This window comes from Tachyglossus aculeatus, chromosome Y4 (genome assembly GCF_015852505.1).
Source record: "Tachyglossus aculeatus isolate mTacAcu1 chromosome Y4, mTacAcu1.pri, whole genome shotgun sequence".
Lineage (NCBI taxonomy): Eukaryota > Metazoa > Chordata > Mammalia > Monotremata > Tachyglossidae > Tachyglossus > Tachyglossus aculeatus.
Window position 1 is genome coordinate 12084142 of NC_052096.1, and position 21746 is coordinate 12105887.

A 21746-nucleotide genomic window follows, 5' to 3' on the forward strand; every position below is an offset into this window, starting at 1 on the left:
GAGCCCCATGTGGGACAACCTGATCACCTTGTATCCCCCCAGCACTCAGAACAGTGCTTTGTACATAATAAGCGCTTAACAAATACCATTATTATTATTATTATTATCAACACACCAATCCATAGGATTTGCACAAAAGCACCGTCGCATAGCGGCTACAGCCCGGACCTGGGACTCAGAAGGTCGTGGGTTCAAATCCCGGCTCCGCCAGGTGTCAGCTGGGTGACTCTGGGCAAGTCATTTCACTTCTCTGGGCCTCGGTGACCTCATCTGGAAAATGGGGATGAAGACTGGGAGCCCCATGTGGGACAACCTGATCACCCTGTATCCCCCCAGCGCTTAGAACAGTGCTTTGTACGTAGTAAGCGCTTAACAAATACCATTATTATCAACACACCAATCCATAGGATTTACACAAAAGCAGTGTGGCGTAGCGGCTACAGCCCGGACCTGGGACTCAGAAGGTCGTGGGTTCAAATCCCGGCTCCGCCAGTTGTCAGCTGGGTGACTCTAGGCAAGTCATTTCACTTCTCTGGGCCTCGGTGATCTCATCTGGAAAATGGGGATGAAGACTGGGAGCCCCATGTGGGACAACCTGATTGCCTTGTATCCCCCCAGCGCTTAGAACAGTGCTTTGTACGTAGTAAGCGCTTAACAAATACCATTATTATCAACACACCAATCCATAGGATTTACACAAAAGCACCGTGGCGTAGCGGCTACAGCCCGGACCTGGGACTCAGAAGGTCGTGGGTTCAAATCCCGGCTCCACCAGTTGTCAGCTGGGTGACTCTGGGCATGTCATTTCACTTCTCTGGGCCTCGGTGACCTCATCTGGAAAATGGGGATGAAGACTGGGAGCCCCATGTGGGACAACCTGATCACCTTGTATCCCCCCAGCGCTTAGAACAGTGCTTTGTACATAGTAAGCGCTTAACAAATACCATTATTATTATTATTATTATCAACACACCAATCCATAGGATTTGCACAAAAGCACCGTGGCATAGCGGCTACAGCCCGGACCTGGGACTCAGAAGGTCGTGGGTTCCAATCCCGGCTCCGCCTCTTGTCCGCTGTGCGACCTGGGGCAAGTCACTTCACTGCTCTGGGCCTCAGTTCCCTCTTCTGTAAAATGGGGATTAAGACTGTGAGCCCCGTGTCGGGCAGGGACTGTGTCCGACCCGATTATCTTGTCTCTAACCCAGTGCTTAGAACAGTGCCTGGCACACGGTAAGTGGTTAACAGATAACGTAATTATTATTATTGTTTACTGAGTATCGACTGTGTGAGGACGGTTCTCATTCATTGTCATATTTATTGAGCGCTTAGTGTGTGCAAAGCACTGTACTAAGCACTTGGGAGAGGACAGTGCAACAACAGACAGACACATTTCTTGCCCATGAGTCCCGGGCACTTGGGAGGCTACCTCAAAATAATAATAAGGATAATGATGGTATTTGTTGAGCGCTTAGTGTGTGCAAAGCACTGTACTAAGCACTTGGGAGAGGACAATACAACAACAGACAGACACATTCCTTGCCCATGAGTCCCGGGCACTTGGGAGGCTACCTCAAAATAATAATAATGATAATGATGGTATTTGTTAAGCACTTACTATGTGCAAAGCACTGTTCTAATTGCTGGGGTAAATACCAGGTTATGAGGTTGGACGCAATCCCTGTCCACATGGGGCTCACAGTCTTCACCCCCATTTGACACATGAGGAAACTGAGGCACAGAAAAGCGAAGGGTGACGCAGCTGGGAGTGGGAGAAGAGGGGGCTTAATAGTACTAAGTGTGATCTTTTTTAAGTGCTTACCGAGCGCCAGGCATGGTACTGAGCGCTGGGATGGATAATAATAATAATTGTGGTATTAAGCGCTTACTATGGGCCAGGCACTGAACTGAACGCCGGGATGGATACATGCAATTCAGGTCGGATGCAGTCCTGTCCCGTGTGGGGCTCACAGACTCAATCCCCGTTGTACAGATGAGGTCACTGAGGCCCAGAGAGGTGAAGTGACTTGCTCAAGGTCACTGAGGCCCAGAGAGGTGAAGTGACTTGCTCAAGGTCACCCAGCAGGCCTAGTAGAACGGGGTTTAGAAGAGGGCCAAGTCCTGATGACCACCCCGGCTCCTGACGGACCCCTCTCCCCTTCTTCTTCTTCCTCCTCCTCCTCCTCTTGCCCACGAGCAGGGCTCCTACAAGTGCGGGCCGTGCCGGTCGGGTTTCCTGCGGAACCAGAGCGGCGGGTGCCTGCCCGCCCGGAGTTGCCACAGCCCAGCCCACAGCCCCTGCCACGTCCATGCCCACTGCCTCTCCGAGCGCAACGGCGCCGTCTCCTGCGCGGTGAGGGACCGGGGACCCGACGGGGCGGACCGGGGACCGACTGAGGGGGGGACGGGGCGGGACTTGGAAGAGAAGGGGCTGCCATAGAGGGAGAGCCATGTCATCCTCCCTCTCCTTCCTCCTCCCTTCCCCACCTCTCCATTTCCTCTCCCCATCCACCCTTCCATCCTCTTCTCGTCTCCCCTCCATCCTCTCCCCGTCTCCACTTCACCCTCTCCCCATCTCCCTTCCATCCTTTCTCCTCCACCCCTCCCCGTCTCCTCTCAATCCTCTCCTCATCTCCCCTCCATCCCCTCCCCTTCTTCCCTGTATCCTCTCCCATCTCCCTTCCATTCTCCCCTCCCCCTTCCATCCTCCCCCATCTCCTCCCCTTCTTCCCTGTATCCTCTCCCATCTCCCTTCCATCCTCCCCTCCCCTTCTTCCTTCCATCCTCCCCCATCTCCCCTCCATCCCCCCTCCTCCCCTTCTCCATCCCCTCCCCATCTTCTCTCCACCACTCCGTTTCCCCTCCATCCTCTCCTTGTCTTCCCTCTACCTTCTCCCCATTTCCCCTCAATCCTCTCCCCATCTCCCCACCACCTTCTCCCTGTCAACCCTTAATCCTCTCCTCATCTCCCCTCCATCCCCTCCCCTTCTTCCCTGTATCCTCTCCCATCTCCCATTCTCCTCTCCCCTTCTCCCTTCCATCCTCCCCCATCTCCCCTCCATCCCCTCTTTGCTCCCTGTATCCTCCCCCATCTCCCCTCTACCCCCTCCCCTTCTTCCCTGTATCCTCTCCCATCTCCCTTCCATTCTCCCTTCCATCCTCCCCATCTCCCCTCCATCCCCTCCCCATCTTCTCTCCACCACTCCCCGTTTCCCCTCCATCCTCTCCCTGTCTTCCCCCTACCTTCTCTCCATTTCCCCTCAATCCTCTCCCCATCTCCCCACCATCTTCTCCCCGTCAACCCTTAATCCTCTCCTCATCTCCCCTCCATCCCCTCCCCTTCTTCCCTGTATCCTTTCCCATCTCTCTTCCATTCTCCCCTCTTCCTCTCCATTCCCTCCCCATCCCACCTCTATCCTCTCCCACCTCCCTTCCATCCTCCCCTCCCTTCTCCGTCCATCCTTCCCCCATCTCCCTTCCATCCTCTCCCCTTCTTCCCTGTATCCTTTCCCATCTCCCATTCTCCCCTCGTCCCCATCCCCCCATCCTCTCCCATCTCCCTTCCATCCTCCTTCTCCTTCTCCATCCATCCTTCCCCCATCTCCCCTCCATCCTCTCCCCTTCTTCCCTGTATCCTTCCCCATCTCTCTTCCATTCTCCCCTCCTCCCCATCCCCCCATCCTCTCCCATCTCCCTTCCATCCTCCCCTCCCCTTCTCCCATCCATCCTCCATCCCCCACCCCTTCATCCCCTCCCTTTCTTCCCTGTATTCTCTCCCATCTCCCTTCCATTCTCCCCTCCTCCCCATCCCCCCATCCTCTCCCATCTCCCTTCCATCCTCCCCTCCCCTTCTCCCATCCATCCTCCATCCCCTCCCATCTCCCCTCCACCCCCTCACCCCTTCATCCCCTCCCTTTCTTCCCTGTATTCTCTCCCATCTCCCTTCCATCCTCCCCCATCTCCCCTCCATCCCCTCCCCATCTTCTCTCCACCACTCCATTTCCCCTCCATCCTCTTCCTGTCTTCCCTCTACCTTCTCTCCATTTCCCCTCAATCCTCTCCCCATCTCCCCACTACCTTCTCCCCGTCAACCCTTAATCCTCTCCTCATCTCCCCTCCCTTTCTTCCCTGTATCCTCTCCCATCTCCCTTCCATTCTCCCCTCCCCTTCTCCCTTCCATCCTCCCCCACCTCCCCTCCATTCCCTCCCCATCTTCTCTCCACCACTCCCCGTTTCCCCTCCATCCTCTCCCTGTCTTCCCTCTACCTTCTCTCCATTTCCCCTCAATCCTCTCCCCATCATCTTCTCCCCGTCAACCCTTAATCCTCTCATCTCCCCTCCATCCCCTCCCCTTCTTCCCTGTATCCTTTCCCATCTCTCTTCCATTCTCCCCTCTTCCTCTCCATCCTCTCCCATCTCCCTTCCATCCTCCCCTCCCCTTCTCCGTCCATCCTTCCCCCATCTCCCCTCCATCCTCTCCCCTTCTTCCCTGTATCCTTCCCCATCTCTCTTCCATTCTCCCCTCCTCCCCATCCTCTCCCATCTCCCGCCCATCCTCCACCCCCTCACCTTCCCCTCCCAATTCCCCCCCAACCACCACCACCCCCGGGTCCCGTCTCCCAGTGCGACGTGGGCTGGGCCGGCAACGGGAACGTGTGCGGGCCGGACACGGACCTGGACGGCTACCCGGACACGGCGCTTCCCTGCATGGACAACAACAAGCACTGCAAGCAGGTGGGGTCGGGGGGGCTTGGTCCTGGGGGCGGGGGGTGGGTGTCGGGGCCTAGTGTGACTCTTCCCCCCCTCCCTGATCTTCCCCCACCCCAGGATAACTGCCTGTTGACCCCCAATTCGGGGCAGGAGGACGCGGACAACGACGGGGTCGGAGACCAGTGCGACGACGACGCCGACGGCGACGGAATCAAAAATGTTGAGGTCTCCCGGACGGGGTCCCCTCAATCAATCCATCAATCGTATTTATTGAGCGCTTACTATGTGCAGAGCACTGGACTAAGCGCTTGGGAAGTACAAATTGGCAACACATAGAGACCAGTCCCTACCCAACAGTGGGCTCACAGTCTAGAAGGGGGAGACAGAGAACAGAACCAAACATACCAACAAAATAAAATAAATAGGATAGAAATGTACAAGTGAAATAAATAAATAGAGTAATAAATATGTCCCCTCCTTCCCCCACCTCCGAGGGGCCGGTGGCTACAGCCCGGGCCTGGGGAGTCAGAAGGACCCGGGTTCTAATCCCAGCTCCGCCACTTGTCTGCTGGGTGACTTTGGATAAGTCGCTTCTCTGGGCCTCAGTTCCCTCATCCGGAAAATGAGGATTAAGACGGTGGGATTATCGACTCTGTCCAAGACGATCAGCTTGTAATGCTAACTGTGGTATTTGTTAGGCGCTTACTATGGGCCAGGCACTGTACTAAGCGCTGGGGTGGGTACAGGCAAATCGGGTTGGACACAGTCCCCGTCCCACGTGGGGCTCACGGTCTACGTGGCATGTAGCAAGCGCTTAAAAAGTACCATTAAACATATAATATATATACGTAATAGAGCTGCCGGCAGATCAATCAATCATCAATGGTATTTATTGAGCGAGCCCATACTATGCGCAGAGCACTGTACTAAGCGCTGGGAGAGTTCAACTGTGGCTTAGCGGATAGGGCGCAGGCTGGGAGTCAGAAGGACCTGGGGTTCTAATCCTGGCTCTGCCACACGTCTGCTGGGTGACCTTGGGCAAGTCACTTCCCTTCCCTGTGCCTCAGTTCCCTCACCTGTAAAATGGGGATTAAACCTGTGAGCCCCATGAGGGAGCAGCGCGGCTCAGTGGAAAGAGCCCAGGCTTCGGAGTCAGGGGTCATGGGTTCGAGTCCCGGCTCCTCCAATTGCCGGCTGTGTGACTTCGGGCCAGTCGCTTTACTTCTCTGGGCCTCAGCTACCTCATCTGTGAAATGGGGATTAAGACTGTGAGCCCCCCGTGGGGCAACCTGATCACCTTGTAACCTCCCCAGCGCTTAGAACAGCGCTTGGCACATAGTAAGCGCTTAATAAATGCCATTATTATTATTATTATGTGGGACAGACACTGCGTCCAACCCGGTTTGCTTGTCTCCACCCCAGCGCTTAGAACAGTGCCTGGCACATAGTAGGTGTTTAACAAATACCATTATTCCCATTATTTATATTAATAGCAAGTACCAAAGTTGTTATTACAACGCAACAGAGTTAGTGGACAGATACTTTACGTCTCTGATTCGCCTCGAATCCAGATCCCTGGGGACGGTGAGCAGCGGCATGGTGTAGCGGTTACAGCCCCCGGGGCCTGAGAACCGGAAGGTCATGGGTTCTAATCCCGGCTCTCCCACTTATCTGCTGTGTGGCCTGGGGCAAGTCGCTTCACCTCTCTGGGCCTCAGTTCCCTCATCTGTAAAATGGGGGTAAAGACTGTGAGCCCCACGGGGGACAGGGACTGTGTCCAGCTTGATTCCCTTGTATCTACCACGGCGTTTGGTACATACTAAATCCTTGGTACATACTAAGCGCTTAACAAATACCTTAATTCATTCATTCAATCGTATTTACGGAGCGCTTACTGTGTGCAGAGCACTGTACTAAGCGCTTAACAAATACCATATTCATTCATTCAATCGCATTTACTGAGAGCTTACTGTGTGCACAGCACTGTACTAAGCGCTTAACAAATACCATATTCATTCATTCAATCGCATTTACTGAGCGCTTACTGTGTGCACAGCACTGTACTAAGCGCTTAACAAATACCATATTCATTCATTCAATCGCATTTACGGAGTGCTTACCGTGTGCAGAGCACTGTACTAAGCGCTTAACAAATACCATATTCATTCATTCAATCGCATTTACTGAGCGCTTACTGTGTGCACAGCACTGTACTAAGCGCTTAACAAATACCATATTCATTCATTCAATCGCATTTACTGAGCGCTTACTGTGTGCACAGCACTGTACTAAGCGCTTAACAAATACCATATTCATTCATTCAATTGCATTTACTGAGCGCTTACTGTGTGCAGAGCACTGTACTAAGCGCTTAACAAATACCATATTCATTCATTCAATCGCATTTACTGAGCGCTTACTGTGTGCACAGCACTGTACTAAGCGCTTAACAAATACCATATTCATTCATTCAATCGCATTTACTGAGCGCTTACTGTGTGCACAGCACTGTACTAAGCGCTTAACAAATACCATATTCATTCATTCAATCGCATTTACTGAGCGCTTACTGTGTGCACAGCACTGTACTAAGCGCTTAACAAATATCATATTCATTCATTCAATCGCATTTACTGAGCGCTTACTGTGTGCACAGCACTGTACTAAGCGCTTAACAAATACCATATTCATTCATTCAATCGCATTTACTGAGCGCTTACTGTGTGCACAGCACTGTACTAAGCGCTTAACAAATACCATATTCATTCATTCAATCGCATTTACTGAGCGCTTACTGTGTGCACAGCACTGTACTAAGCGCTTAACAAATATCATATTCATTCATTCAATCGCATTTACTGAGCGCTTACTGTGTGCACAGCACTGTACTAAGCGCTTAACAAATACCATATTCATTCATTCAATCGCATTTACTGAGCGCTTACTGTGTGCACAGCACTGTACTAAGCGCTTAACAAATACCATATTCATTCATTCAATCGCATTTACTGAGCGCTTACTGTGTGCAGAGCACTGTACTAAGCGCTTAACAAATATCATATTCATTCATTCAATCGCATTTACTGAGCGCTTACTGTGTGCACAGCACTGTACTAAGCGCTTAACAAATACCATATTCATTCATTCAATCGCATTTACTGAGCGCTTACTGTGTGCACAGCACTGTACTAAGCGCTTAACAAATACCATATTCATTCATTCAATCGCATTTACTGAGCGCTTACTGTGTGCACAGCACTGTACTAAGCGCTTAACAAATACCATATTCATTCATTCAATCGTATTTACGGACCGCTTACTGTGTGCAGAGCACTGTACTAAGCGCTTAACAAATACCATATTCATTCATTCAATCGCATTTACTGAGCGCTTACTGTGTGCACAGCACTGTACTAAGCGCTTAACAAATACCATATTCATTCATTCAATCGTATTTACGGAGCGCTTACTGTGTGCAGAGCACTGTACTAAGCGCTTAACAAATACCATATTCATTCATTCAATCGCATTTACTGAGAGCTTACTGTGTGCACAGCACTGTACTAAGCGCTTAACAAATACCATATTCATTCATTCAATCGCATTTACTGAGCGCTTACTGTGTGCAGAGCACTGTACTAAGCGCTTAACAAATACCATATTCATTCATTCAATTGCATTTACTGAGCGCTTACTGTGTGCACAGCACTGTACTAAGCGCTTAACAAATACCATAGTCATTCATTCAATCGCATTTACTGAGTGCTTACTGTGTGCAGAGCACTGTACTAAGCGCTTAGCAAATACCATATTCATTCATTCAATCGCATTTACTGAGTGCTTACCGTGTGCAGAGCACTGTACTAAGCGCTTGGGAAGTACAAGTCGGCAACATATAGAGATGGTCCCTACCCAACAACGGGCTCACGGTCTAGAAAATAATAATAAATAGAGAAGCAGCGTGGCTCAGTGGCCAGAGCCCGGGCTTGGGAGTCAGAGGTCGTGGGTTCTAATCCCGGCTCCGCCCCCTGTCTGCTGTGTGACCTTGGGCAAGTCACTTCACTTCTTAGAGAAGCGGCATGGCTCAGTGGAAAGAGCCCGGGCTTTGGAGTCAGAGGTCACGGGTTCAAATCCCAGCTCCGCCAATTGTCGGCTGTGTGACTTTGGGCAAGTCACTTAATTTCTCTGTGCCTCTGTTACCTCACCTGGAAAACGGGGATGAAGACTGTGAGCTCCGTGGGGGACAACCTGATCACCTTGTAACTTCCCCAGCGCTTAGAACAGTGCTTGGCACAGAGTAAGCACTTATAAATGCCATCATTATTATTCTCTGGGCCTCAGTTCCCTCATCTGTCAAATGGGAATGAAGACTGGGAGCCCCACGTGGGACAACCTGATGACCCTGTATCCCCCCCGTGCTTAGAACAGTGCTTGGCACAGAGTAAGCGCTTAACCAATAGCATCATTAGCAGTGTGGCTCAGTGGAAGGAGCCCGGGCTTGGGAGTCAGAGGTCATGGGTTCGAATCCCAACTCCGCCACTTGTCAGCTGGGTGACCTTGGGCGAACCATTTAACTTCTCTGGGCCTCAGTTCCCTCATCTGTCAAATGGGGATGAAGACAGTGAGTCCCATGAGGGACAACCTGATCACCTTGTATCCTCCCCAGCACTTAGAACAGTGCTTGGCACATAGTAAGTGCTTAATAAATGCCATCATTATTATTATTCTCTGGGCCTTAGTTCCCTCCTCTGTCAAATGGGGATGAAGACAGTGAGCCCCACGAGGGACAACCTGATGACCTTGTATCCTCCCCAGCGCTTAGAACAGTGCTTTGCACATAGTAAGCGCTTAATAAATGCCATCATCATCATTATTATTCTCTGGGCCTCAGTTCCCTCCTCTGTCAAATGGGGATGAAGACGGTGAGCCCCACGAGGGACCACCTGATCTATTTGTATCCTTCCCTAGCACTTAGAACAGTGCTTGGCACATAGGAAGCTGTTAATAAATGCCACCATCATTATTATTATTCTCTGGGCCTCAGTTCCCTCCTCTGTTAAATGGGGATGAAGACGGTGAGCCCCACGAGGGACCACCTGATCTACTTGTATCCTTCCCTAGCACTTAGAACAGTGCTTGGCACATAGGAAGCGCTTAATAAATGCCATCATCATCATTATTATTCTCTGGGCCTCAGTTCCCTCCTCTGTCAAATGGGGATGAAGACAGTGAGTCCCACGAGGGACCACCTGATCACCTTGTATCCTCCCCAGCGCTTAGAACAGTGCTTGGCACATAGTAAGCGCTTAATAAATGCCATCATTCTGACTGATTGAATCTGATGGAACCGATCTGATTGATAACCATTATCAGCTATTCCATCGGATTGAATGAATCAGAACGAATTAAATCGGATTGAATCAATCTGATTGATTCAATCCCCAAATGCCATCATGCTGATTCATTCAATCCGATGGAACCGATCTGATGGATTCAATCCCCAAATGCCACCATTCTGATTCATTCAATCCGATGGAACCGATCTGATGGATTCAATCCCCAAATGCCATCATTCTGATTCATTCAATCCGATGGAACTGATCTGATGGATTCAATACCCAAATGCCATCATTCTGATTCATTCAATCTGATGGAACCGATCTGATAGATTCAATCCCCAAATGCCATCATTCTGATTCACTCAATCCGATGGAACCGACCTGATTGATTCAATCCCCAAATGCCATCATTCTGATTCACTCAATCCGATGGAACCGATCTGATGGATTCAATCCCCAAATGCCATCATTCTGATTCATTCAATCCGATGGAACCGATCTGATGGATTCAATCCCCTAATGCCATCATTCTGATTCATTCAATCCGATGGAACCGATCTGATGGATTCAATCCCCAAATGCCATCATTCTGATTCACTCAATCCGATGGGACCGATCGGATTGATTCAATCCCCAAATGCCATCATTCTGATTCACTCAATCCGACGGAACCGATCTGATGGATTCAATCCCCAAATGCCATCATTCTGATTCATTCAATCCGATGGAACCGATCTGATTGATTCAATCTGATGGACTCAATATCTGATTATTGTTAGGGGGGCCCTGCCGGCCCCCCTGCCCCCGTCTCCCCCAGGATAACTGCCGGCTGCTGCCCAACAAGGACCAGCAGAACTCGGACACGGACTCGTTCGGCGACGCGTGCGACAACTGCCCCAACGTGCCCAACAACGCGCAGCGCGACGCCGATGGCAATGGCGAGGGCGACGCCTGCGACAACGACATCGACGGCGACGGTGCCCGCGGGGACCGGGGGGCTCGGAGGGAGGGTCCGGAGGGTCCGGGGCTGCCGGGTGGGAGCCTGATCGTTCCCTACCCTAACCCTTCCCTGCTCGGTCAAGCTCTCATCCTATCCCGTCTGGACTACTGCACCAGCCTTCTCTCTGATCTCCCATCCTCGTGTCTCTCCCCACTTCAATCCATACTTCATGCTGCTGCCCGGATCGTCTTTGTCCAGAAACGCTCTGGGCATGTTACTCCCCTCCTCAAAAATCTCCAGTGGCTACCAATCAATCTGCGCATCAGGCTGAAACTCCTCACCCTGGGCTTCCAGGCTGTCCATCCATCCCCTGGCCCCCTCCTACCTCCCCTCCCTTCACTCCTTCTCCAGCCCAGCCTGCACCCTCTGCTCCTCCGCCGCTAATCTCCTCACCGTCAGGCCTCGTTCTCGCCTGTCCCGCCATCGACCCCCGGCCCACGTCCTCCCCCGGGCCTGGAATGCCCTCCCTCCCTCTGCCCCTCCGCCAAGCTCGCTCTCTTCCTCCCTTCAAGGCCCTGCTGAGAGCTCACCTCCTCCAGGAGGCCTTCCCAGACTGAGCCCCTTCCTTCCTCTCCCCCTGCCCTTCCGCCAAGCTCGCTCTCTTCCTCCCTTCAAGGCCCTGCTGAGAGCTCACCTCCTCCAGGAGGCCTTCCCAGACTGAGCCCCTTCCTTCCTCTCCCCCTCGTCCCCCTCTCCATCCCCCCATCTTACCTCCTTCCCTTCCCCACAGCACCTGTATAGATGTATATATGTTTGTACATATTTATTACTCTATTTATTTATTTATTTTACTTGTACCCATCTATTCTATTTTGTTAGTATGTTTGGTTTTGTTCTCTGTCTCCCCCTTTTAGACTGTGAGCCCACTGTTGGGTAGGGACTGTCTCTGTATGTTGCCAACTTGTACTTCCCAAGCGCTTAGTACAGTGCTCTGCACACAGTAAGCGCTCAATAAATACGATTGATTGATTGATTCCCAGACTGAGCCCCTTCCTTCCTCTCCCCCTCATCCCCCTCTCCATCCCCCTCATCTTACCTCCTTCCCTTCCCCACAGCACCTGTACAGATGTATATATGTTTGTACATATTTATTACTCTATTTATTTATTTTACTTGTACCTATCTAATCTATTTATTTTATTTTGTTAGTATCTTTGGTTTTGTTGTCTGTCTCCCCCTTTTAGACTGTGAGCCCACTGTTGGGTAGGGACTGTCTCTATATGTTTCCAACTTGGACTTCCCAAGCGCTCAGTACAGTGCTCAGCACACAGTAAGCGCTCAATACATACGATTGATGGATTGATTGATTGATTGATTGAAGGCCTCCTCGCCCCCTCCGCAGGCATCCCCAACACGCTGGACAACTGCCCGCAGGTGCCCAACCCGCTGCAGAGCGACCGGGACCAGGACGGCGTCGGCGACGCCTGCGACAGCTGCCCCGAGACCGGCAATCCCACACAGGTTGGGAAGGGCGACGGGGCGGAGCCGGGAACGGCCGGCGGAGGAGCCGGGAACAGCCGGGAACGGCACGGGGAGAGCAGGGGGCGGAGCCGGGAACAGCAGGGAACGGCAGGGGGCGGAGCCGGGAACGGCAGGGGGCGGGGCAGGGAACAGCCGGGGAGGGCAGGGGGCGGAGCAGGGAACAGCCGGGGGAGGGGCCGGGAACAGCCGAGGAGGGCAGGGGGCGGAGCCGGGAACAGCAAGGGGAGCAGCCGGGAACAGCAAGGGGAGGAGCTGGGAACAGAAGGGGGAGGAGCCGGGAACAGCAGGGGGAGGAAACGGGGCGAGCAGGGGGCGGAGCCGGGGACGGCAGGGGGCGGAGCCGGGAACGGCAAGGGGAGGAGCCGGGAACAGCAGGGGGAGGAGCCGGGGAGAGCAGGGGGCGGAGCCAGGGCGAGCAGGGGGAGGGGCCGGGAACAACAAGGGGAGGAGCCGGGGAGAGCAGTGGGAGGGGCCAGGAACAGCCGGGGAGGGCAGGGGGCGGAGCAGGGAACAGCCGGGGAGAGCAGGGGGAGGGGCCGGGAGCAGCCGAGGAGGGCAATCAATCAATCAATCAATCGTATTTATTGAGCGCTCACTGTGTGCAGGGCACTGTACTAAGCGCTTGGGAAGTCCAAGTCGGCAACATAGAGAGACAGTCCCTACCCAACAGTGGGCTCACAGTCTAAAAGGGGGAGACGGAGAACAAAACCAAACATACTAACAAAATAAAATAAATAGAATAGATATGTACAAGTAAAATAAATAAATAAATAAATAGAGGGCAGGGGCGGAGCCGGGAACAGCTGGGGAGAGCAGGGGGCGGAGCAGGGAACAGCAGAGGGAGGAGCTGGGAACAGCAAGGGGAGGAGCCGGGAACAGCAATGGGAGGAGCCGGGAGCAGCTGGGGGCGGCAGGGGGCGGAGCCTGGAACAGGGGGAGGAGCCTGGAACAGCAGGGGGCGGAGCCTAGGAGAGCAGGGCGGAGCCGGGGAAAGCAGGGGGCGGAGCCGGGAACAGCCAGGGACAAGGGGGGGGGGACAGCCGGGGGCGGAGCCTGGAACAGCGGGGGGCGGAGCCGAGGAGAGCAGGGGGCGGAGCCAGGAACAGCTGAGGGAAGCAGGGGGCGGAGCCGGGGACCACAAGGGGCGGGGCAGGGGGCGGAGCCTGGAACAGCTGGGAACAGCAGGGGGCGGAGCCGGGGACCGCAAGGGGCGGGGCAGGGGGCGGAGCCTGGAACAGCTGGGAACAGCAGGGGGCGGAGCCAGGGACAGCAGGGGGCGGGGCCGGGGACGGTCGGGATAGGGGCCAAGGGCTGGAGCTGAGACAGAAGGGGGCGGTGCCTAGAACAGCCAGGGAGAGCAGGGGGCGGGGACAGTCGGGGGCGGGGACAGTCGGGGGCGGAGCCAAGGTCAGTCGGAACAGCAGGGGGTGGAGCCAAGGTCGGCCGGGAACAGCCGGGGGCGGAGCCTAGAACAGGGGGCGGGGCCTAGGCCAGCCGGGAGGTGGGCAGGGGGCGGGGCCGGGAGAGCAGGGGCGGGGCCCGGACGGTAGGGGGCGGGACCGAGGCCGGCCGAGAGGTGGGCCGGGGCGGGGCCCGGACGGCAGGGGGCGGGGTCGAGAGAGCAGGAGCGTGGCCTGGACGGGAGGGGGCAGGACAGAGGCCGGCCGAGAGGGGGTAGGGGGCGGGGCCGAGCCCAGAAGAAAAGGGGCGGGGCTGGGAGAGCAGGGGCGGGGGCGTGGACGGCAGGGGGCGGTGCCGAGGCCGGCCCACAGGGGGCCGGGAGAGCAGGAGCATGGCCTGGGCGGCAGGGGGCGCAGCCGAGTCCGGCCAAGAGGGGGCACCCAGGGGCGGGGCCCGGACGGCGTAGGGGCTCCGGGTTCGGCCGGTGAGTGCGGCCCGCTCTCCCTCAGACGGACGCAGACAGCGACCTGGTGGGCGACGCCTGCGACACTAACGAGGACAGGTAATAACAATAATAATAATAATGTTGGTACTTGTAAGGCGCTTACTATGTGCAAAGCATTGTTCTAAGCGCTGGGAGGAACACAAGGAGATGAGGTTGTCCCATGTGGGGCTCACGGTCTTAATCCCCATTTTACGCATGAGGGAACTGAGGCCCAGAGAAGTGACTTACCCAAGGTCACACAGCAGACATGCGGGGGAGGCGGGATTCGAGCCCACGACCCCTGACTCCCAAGCCCGCACTCTTTCCACGGAGCCACGCTGCTTCTCTAAAGGGGCGCCGGGCGGGGCGGGACCGGGACACCCCCACCAGCCTCGACCCTCCCTGAGGACCGGGAGGCGGAGGGGGTCCGGACTCCCGACCGACCCCCGCCGCCTCGGTCCCTCCCGTTCCCCTCCCACCCCGCCTTAGCGACGGGGACGGCCACCAGGACACGAAGGACAACTGCCCGCGCCTGCCCAACAGCTCGCAGCTGGACTCGGACAACGACGGGCTCGGGGACGAGTGCGACGACGACGACGACAACGACGGGGTGCCCGACTACACGGCTCCCGGGCCCGACAACTGCCGCCTCGTCCCCAACCCCAATCAGAAGGACTCGGACGGTGCGGGGGGCGGGGGAGTTGCCCACCGCGCCGTGACCGGAAGGGGCGGGGTTCACACCTGGAGGGGGCGGGGCCGCGGTTGCCGGGGAAACAGCTGCGACTGACAGGCACGCGGCCCGAGGTTGGCGGGAAGGAGGCAGCCCTAGCTGCAGGGGGCGGGGGAAGAGCTGTGACCGAAAGGGGCGTGGTTAGCACATGAAGGGGGCGGGGGCAGTGGTTGCCAGGGAAACAGCTGTGACTGACAGACGCGTGGCCCGAGGTTGGCGGGAAGGAGGCAGCCCTGGCTGGAGGGGGGAGGAGCCATGACAGAAAGGGGCGTGGTCAGCACCAGAAAGGGGGCGTGACCGTGGTTGCCGGGGAAACAGCTGTGACTGACAGGCACGTGGCCCGAGGTTGGCAGGAAGGAGGCAGCCCTGGCTGGAGGGGGCAGAGAAGGAGCCATGATCGGAAGGGGCGTGGCTAGCACCTGAAGGGGGCGGGGCCGTGGTTGCCGGGGAAACAGCTGTGACTGACAGGCCCGTGGCCCGAGGTTGGCGGGAAGGAGGCAGCCCTGGCTGGAGGGGGGAGGAGCCATGACAGAAAGGGGCGTGGTCAGCACCAGAAAGGGGGCGTCGCCGTGGTTGCCGGGGAAACAAAAGTGACTGACAGGCACGTGGCCCGAGGTTGGCGGGAAGGAGGCAGCCCTGGCTGGAGGAGGTGGGGGAGGAGCTATGACCGGAAGGGGCGTGGTTAGCGCCTGAAGGGGGTGGTGCAGTGGTTGTCAGGGAAACAGCTGTGACTGACAGGCACGTGGCCCGAGGCTGGCGGGAAGGAGGCAGCCCTGGCTGGAGGGGGTGGGGGAAGAGCCATGACAGGAAGGGGCGTGGTTAGCGCCTGAAGGGGGCGGGGACAGTGGTTGCCGGGGAAACAGATGTGACTGACAGGCACGTGGCCCGAGCTTGGCGGGAAGGAGGCAGCCGTGGCTGGAGGGGGCGGGGGTAGAGCCATGACAGGAGGGGGCGTGGTTAGCACCCGAAGGGGAAGGGCCGCGGTTGCCGGGGAAACAGCTGTGGCTGACAGGGGCAGGGCCCGAGGCTGGCGGGGGGGGGGGGGGGGGGGGGGGGCGGGGGCTGTGACCGAAATGGGCGTGGTTAGCACCTGAAGGGGCGGGGCAGTGGTTGTCGGGGAAACAGCTCTCACGGAGAGGGCGGGCCCATGACCGGAAGGGCACGGGGTTCGCACCTGAAGGGGGCGGGGCCGTGGTTGCCAGGGAGACAGGTGTGACAGAGAGGGATGGGGCCCGAGGTTGCAGGGAAGGAGGCAGCGAGGCTGGAGGGGGCGGGAGGAGGAGCTGTGACTGACAGGGGCGGAGTCATGACCGGGAAGGGGCATGGCTAGCACACCAATGGGGGTGGGGCCGTGGTTGCCAGGGAAACAGGTGTGACTGACATGGGCGAAGCCCAACGTTGGCGGGGGAGGAGCTGTGACTGACAGGGGAGGGCCCATGACCGGAAGGGGCGGGACCGTGGTTGCCGGGAAAACAGCTGTGACTGACAGGGACGTGGCCCGAGGTTGGCGGGAAAGAGGCAGCCCTGGCTGGAGGGGGCGGGGGAGGGGCTGTGACCGGAAGAGGCGTGGCTATCACATGAAGGGGGCGTGGCCGTGGTTGCCGGGGAAACATCTCTCACGGAGGGGGCGGGGAGGAGCTGTGACTGACAGGGGTGGGCTCGTGACCGGAAGGGGCGGGGTTCTCACCTGGAGGGGGCGGAGCTGTGGTTGCCGGGGAGACAGCTGTGACTGACAGGGACAGGACCTGATTTTGGCTAGGAGGAGGCAGAACTGGCTGGAGGGGCGTGGGGGGAGGAGCTGTGACTGACAGGGGCGGAGCCATAACCGGAAGGGGCGGGGCTAGCACCTGAAGGGGCGGGACAGTGGTTACCGGGGTAACAGCTCTCACGGAGAGGAGCTGTGACTGACAGGGGCGGGCCCATGACCGGAAGGGGCGGGGCTCGCACCTGAAGGGGGCGTGGCCGTGGTTGCCAGGGAGACAGCTGACTGGCAGGGGGAGGAGCTGTGGCAAGCAGGGGCGGAGCCGTGACCGGAAGGGGCGGGGCCGTGGTTGCCGGGGAAACAGCTCTCACGGAGGGGGCGGGTCTGCGGTTGCCAGGGAGACAGATGTGACTGACAGGGACAGGACACGAGGTTGGCGGGATGGAAGCAGAATTGGGGCAGGGGGGATGGGGTCCGAGCCTCCATCCCCCGCCTCCTCCAGCTAACGGGGTGGGCGACGTGTGCGAGGACGACTTCGACAACGACACGGTGGCCGACCCGCTGGACGTCTGCCCAGAGAGCGCCGAGGTGACCCTCACCGACTTCCGGGCCTACCAGACGGTCGTGCTGGACCCCGAGGGGGATGCCCAGATCGACCCCAACTGGGTGGTCCTCAACCAGGTAACGGGGGTGGGGGCGCATGCCCGGGTCGACCCCCCACAGCACACAACGGGCTCCTCCCCACCTTTCCCCGGTGGGGCGGATGGTCCCGCTGCCGAGGCCGACCCTGTCCGTCTCCTCCCAACCTTAGGGCATGGAGATTGTCCAGACGATGAACAGTGACCCCGGCCTGGCTGTGGGTATGTGGGGAGGCGGGGAGGTGGAGGTGGGGGGTTTGGGGAAGGGAGGGGGAGGCCAAGGGGGAGAAAGGCAGGGACCCCATCCTCCCCATCTCCACCTCCTCCCCCACCCCCGCAGGGTACACGGCCTTCAACGGCGTGGACTTCGAGGGCACGTTCCACGTGAACACGGTGACCGACGACGACTACGCCGGCTTCATCTTCAGCTATCAGGACAGCGGCCGCTTCTACGTGGTGATGTGGAAGCAGACGGAGCAGATCTACTGGCAGGCCACCCCCTTCCGCGCCGTGGCGGAGCCCGGCCTGCAGCTCAAGGTAGCCGCCCCGCGCCGGACCCGCGGGCCCCCTCCCTCCCACCGACCCAGGTCCCCTCCCGGGATCCCCCCTCGGCCCCCCCGCCCCACGGGGCTGACCCTCTCCCCCTTCCCCGCCCCGGTGCAGGCGGTGAAGTCGGAGGCCGGGCCGGGCCAGTACCTCCGCAACGCGCTGTGGCACACGGGCCACACGCCCGACCACGTGCGCCTGCTCTGGAAGGACCCGCGCAACGTGGGCTGGCAGGACAAAACCTCCTACCGCTGGCAGCTTCTGCATCGGCCCCAGGTCGGCTACATCCGGTGAGGGCATGACCCCTGACCCCAGCCCCCAGGAGGGACGCTAGGAGCGCAGTCCCCTTAAGATGATGGTATTTGGTAAGCGCTTACTGTGTGCCAAACAATGTTCTAACCGCTGGGAGGGAATACAAGGTGATCAAGGTTGTCCCACGTGGGGCTCACAGTTTTCATCCCCATTTTGCAGAGGAGGGAACTGAGGCCCAGTGAAGTTAAGTGACTTGCCCAAAGTCACCCAGCTGACAAGTGGGAGAGGTGGGATTAGAACCCACGACCTCTGACTCCGACGCCCGGGCTCTTTCCACTGAGCCACACTGCTTCTCTGACAAGACACTACGGGGCGGCTCCGGGGGCGGCCCATTGACAAGGGTCGGGAGGTGGGGAGAGGGGAGAGCTGTGGGGAAAGGCAAGGCAGGACCGGACCTTTTAAGGAACAGTGTGGCTCAGTGGTAAGAGCCCGGGCTTGGGAGTCAGAGGTCATGGGTTCTAATCCCAGCTCCGCCGCTTGTCAGCTGGGTGACTTTGGGCAAGTCACTTCACTTCTCTGGGCTTCAGTTCCCTCCTCTGTAAAATGGGGACGAAGACTGGGAGCCCCACGTGGGACAACCCGATCACCTTGTATCCCCCCCGCCCAGTGCTTAGAGTAATTAATAATGATAATTTTTGGTAATTATTAAGCGCTTACTGTGTGCCAAGCACTGTTCTAAGTGCTGGGGGGATGCAAGGTAATCGGGGTTGTCCCACATGGGGCTCACAGTCTTCACCCTCATTTTCCAAATGAGGTCACTGAGGCCCAGAGAAGTTTGGTGGCTTGCCCAAAGTCACACAGTGGCTTTGCACATAGTAAGCGCTTAACAAATATCATCATCATCATCAAGAAGAGTCGGGGGGAGGTGTTTGATCCTTTGAAGAGGGAGGGCGGGGATGGGGGGGGCGGAGGGGCCGCTGGCCCTTTAAGTTGGCCGAAGTGGGCGGTGGGCGGCCGGAGCCTGGGAAGCTGGCGCCTCGCCCCCCGCGCTTATTGTCCCCGTCGCCATGGCAACGGCCCGGGCTTTCCGCAGCCCCGGAGCCGGACAAAGGGGATGGAGACCAGGCCGGGGGTGGGGGGGGAGGGGAGGGGGGTCTTGGGAGTGACGGGGGTCCTCCCTTCCCTCCCCTCCCCCCCGGACCGTGAGCAGAGTGAAGCTGTACGAGGGGCCGCAGCTGGTGGCGGACTCCGGGGTGGTCATCGACACGTCCATGCGGGGGGGACGCCTCGGGGTCTTCTGCTTCTCCCAAGAGAACATTATCTGGTCCTACCTGCGGTACCGCTGCAACGGTGAGGGGCCCGGGACGGACGGCGGGGGGAGGGGGTTGGCGCTCCCGGCCCCCGCCTGACCCCTCTCCATCCATCCCCCTCCCCGCCTGACCCCTCCTCTCCATCCCTCCCCCTCCCCCAGACACGGTGCCCGAGGACTTCGAGCCGTTCCGCCGCCAGCTGCTGCAGGGCCGGGGGTGAGGCGGCCCAAGCGGGGCGCCGGCGGTGGGCGTGACGACCCCCCACCCCCGGGGACGACAGAGACTCCAGCCCCCGGCCCCTCGGGACCGGGACCGGGCCCGGACCCGCCCGGGAGGCTGAACTCGGCCGCCTCGGGGTCGAGGCTTCGCTCCCCCTCCTCCCCGAAGCCTGGGTCCCTTTCCGCCCCCCTCCTCGGGGGCGGCGGGAAAGGGGGGGAAGGGAGGACCCCTCCCCAACCCCAGGGCGCGCGTGCATACACACACACACACACACACACACACACAAAAGTTGTGCCACGCGGTGGCTATAAAGTTCCCGTTTTCTAATCCATGTGGCTGCTGTTTCCGAAGGATGGAGGCGGCCGAGAAGTAAGGGAGGTACTGGGGGGGTTGGAAGCCCTTGAGGAGGGGGCGACCAGGGCCAAGAGGGGGCAACTTCCAAGAGGGTGTGGCGTAAAAGGGGGTGAAGGAGGGAGTGGGATGAAGGAGGTGGGGGGGGGGGTCCCGTCTCCTCCCGCCCCCACCGCCCGGTACTCACTGCGACTCTCGAGAGCGAGGCATCTCGGGGGACAGTTTCGGGGGGGAAAACGGGGAGCGGGTCGCGGCAGGCCGGGGGGGCCGGAGGCCGGGACGAGTGCAATATTGGCGGCCTTAGAACAACACTGCGCCCCGTCCCGTCCCTCCCGCCCGCCCGGGGCCCCCCGCTCCCCAAAGCCCCCACGGGGAGGGACCGGGATGATTGATAAATACGATTGATTGAGTGTAAGAGTGTGTTTTGCGGGTGGGGGGCAGGTTCCGGGGGCCCTGCGGGGTCCCGGGCGCCCGCGCTCCGACGCCGGGATGCGGCCGCCGCCTCCCCCTTTAAGTAGCCCGGCCGGCGCGGCGCGGAGCCGTCGCCATGGCGACGCGTCTCCCAGTAACGGGCCTGAATGGCCGTCGCTAGGCAACGGGCGGGGGGTGGTACCGCGCGCGGGGGGTGGAGTGGAGGGTGGACGGAATGCTGCCCCCCTTTCTTCCAATCGGGCCCCGACCCAACCCGGACCCGTGACGTCATCGGGGGTGGGCACCGCCCGCTCTTCCCATTGGCTCCGCCGGAGGACACGCCCCCCTCCTGGACACCATCCCAGCGCGCGCCTGCGCGCGCGCCCGCCTCTTCTTCTTAAAGGGGCCGCGGGGGTGAGGGGGGGGGGGTCTGCGCAGCGCCCTCTGCTGGACGCCCCCGGGCTCCGCAGGGCCGCGCGGGGCCGCCAGGGGGCGTCATCTCGGGGCGCGGAGAAGGAGGGCGGAGGGAGCCCTGACCCCTGACCCCTGACCCCTGACCCTAACCCTGAGAAGCAGCGTGGCCCAGTGGAAAGAGCCCGGGCTTTGGAGTCAGAGGTCATGGGTTCAAATCCCGACTCCGCCACTTGTCAGCTCCCCGTTGGGACCGTCTCTCTATGGTGCCAACTTGTCCTTCCCAAGCGCTTAGTCCAGTGCTCCGCACACAGTAAGCGCTCAATAAATACGATCGAATGAATGTGACTTTGGGTGAGCCACTTCACTTCTCTGGGCCTCAGTTTCCTCATCTGTCAAATGGGGATGAAGACTGGGAGCCCCACCCCACCCCCGGGGCAACCTGATCAGCTTGTAACCTCCCCAATCAATCAATCGTATTTATTGAGCGCTTACTGTGTGCAGAGCACTAGACTAAGCACTTGGGAAGTACAAGTTGGCAACATCTAGAGACGGTCCCTACCCAACAGTGGGCTCACAGTCTAAAAGGGGGAGACAGAGAACAAAACCAAAACATACTAACAAAATAAAATAAATAGAATAGATATGGACAAGTAAAATAAATGAATAGAGTAATAAATATGTACAAACATATATACATATATACAGGTGCTGTGGGGAAGGGAAGGAGGTAAGATGGGTTAGTTCCCTCAGTTCCCTC

The 21746-nt window shown here is 58.0% G+C and overlaps 1 protein-coding gene across 1 annotated transcript in view; it reads left to right on the forward strand.

Moving 5' to 3' along the window:
* THBS3 (thrombospondin 3) overlaps window positions 1–20140 on the forward strand; it is a 41997-nt gene extending 21857 nt beyond the window's left edge. The window contains exons 12-24 of the mRNA XM_038768488.1: window positions 2201–2353; window positions 4624–4734; window positions 4828–4935; window positions 10867–11026; window positions 12392–12510; window positions 14442–14494; window positions 14906–15099; window positions 17351–17529; window positions 17660–17708; window positions 17827–18023; window positions 18150–18322; window positions 19495–19634; window positions 19756–20140. Of these exons, the coding sequence (XP_038624416.1) occupies window positions 2201–2353; window positions 4624–4734; window positions 4828–4935; window positions 10867–11026; window positions 12392–12510; window positions 14442–14494; window positions 14906–15099; window positions 17351–17529; window positions 17660–17708; window positions 17827–18023; window positions 18150–18322; window positions 19495–19634; window positions 19756–19814 (1695 nt within the window). The 3' untranslated portion in view covers window positions 19815–20140. The remainder of the gene's footprint in view (window positions 1–2200; window positions 2354–4623; window positions 4735–4827; window positions 4936–10866; window positions 11027–12391; window positions 12511–14441; window positions 14495–14905; window positions 15100–17350; window positions 17530–17659; window positions 17709–17826; window positions 18024–18149; window positions 18323–19494; window positions 19635–19755) is intronic.
* The last annotated feature ends 1606 nt before the right edge of the window (window positions 20141–21746 follow it).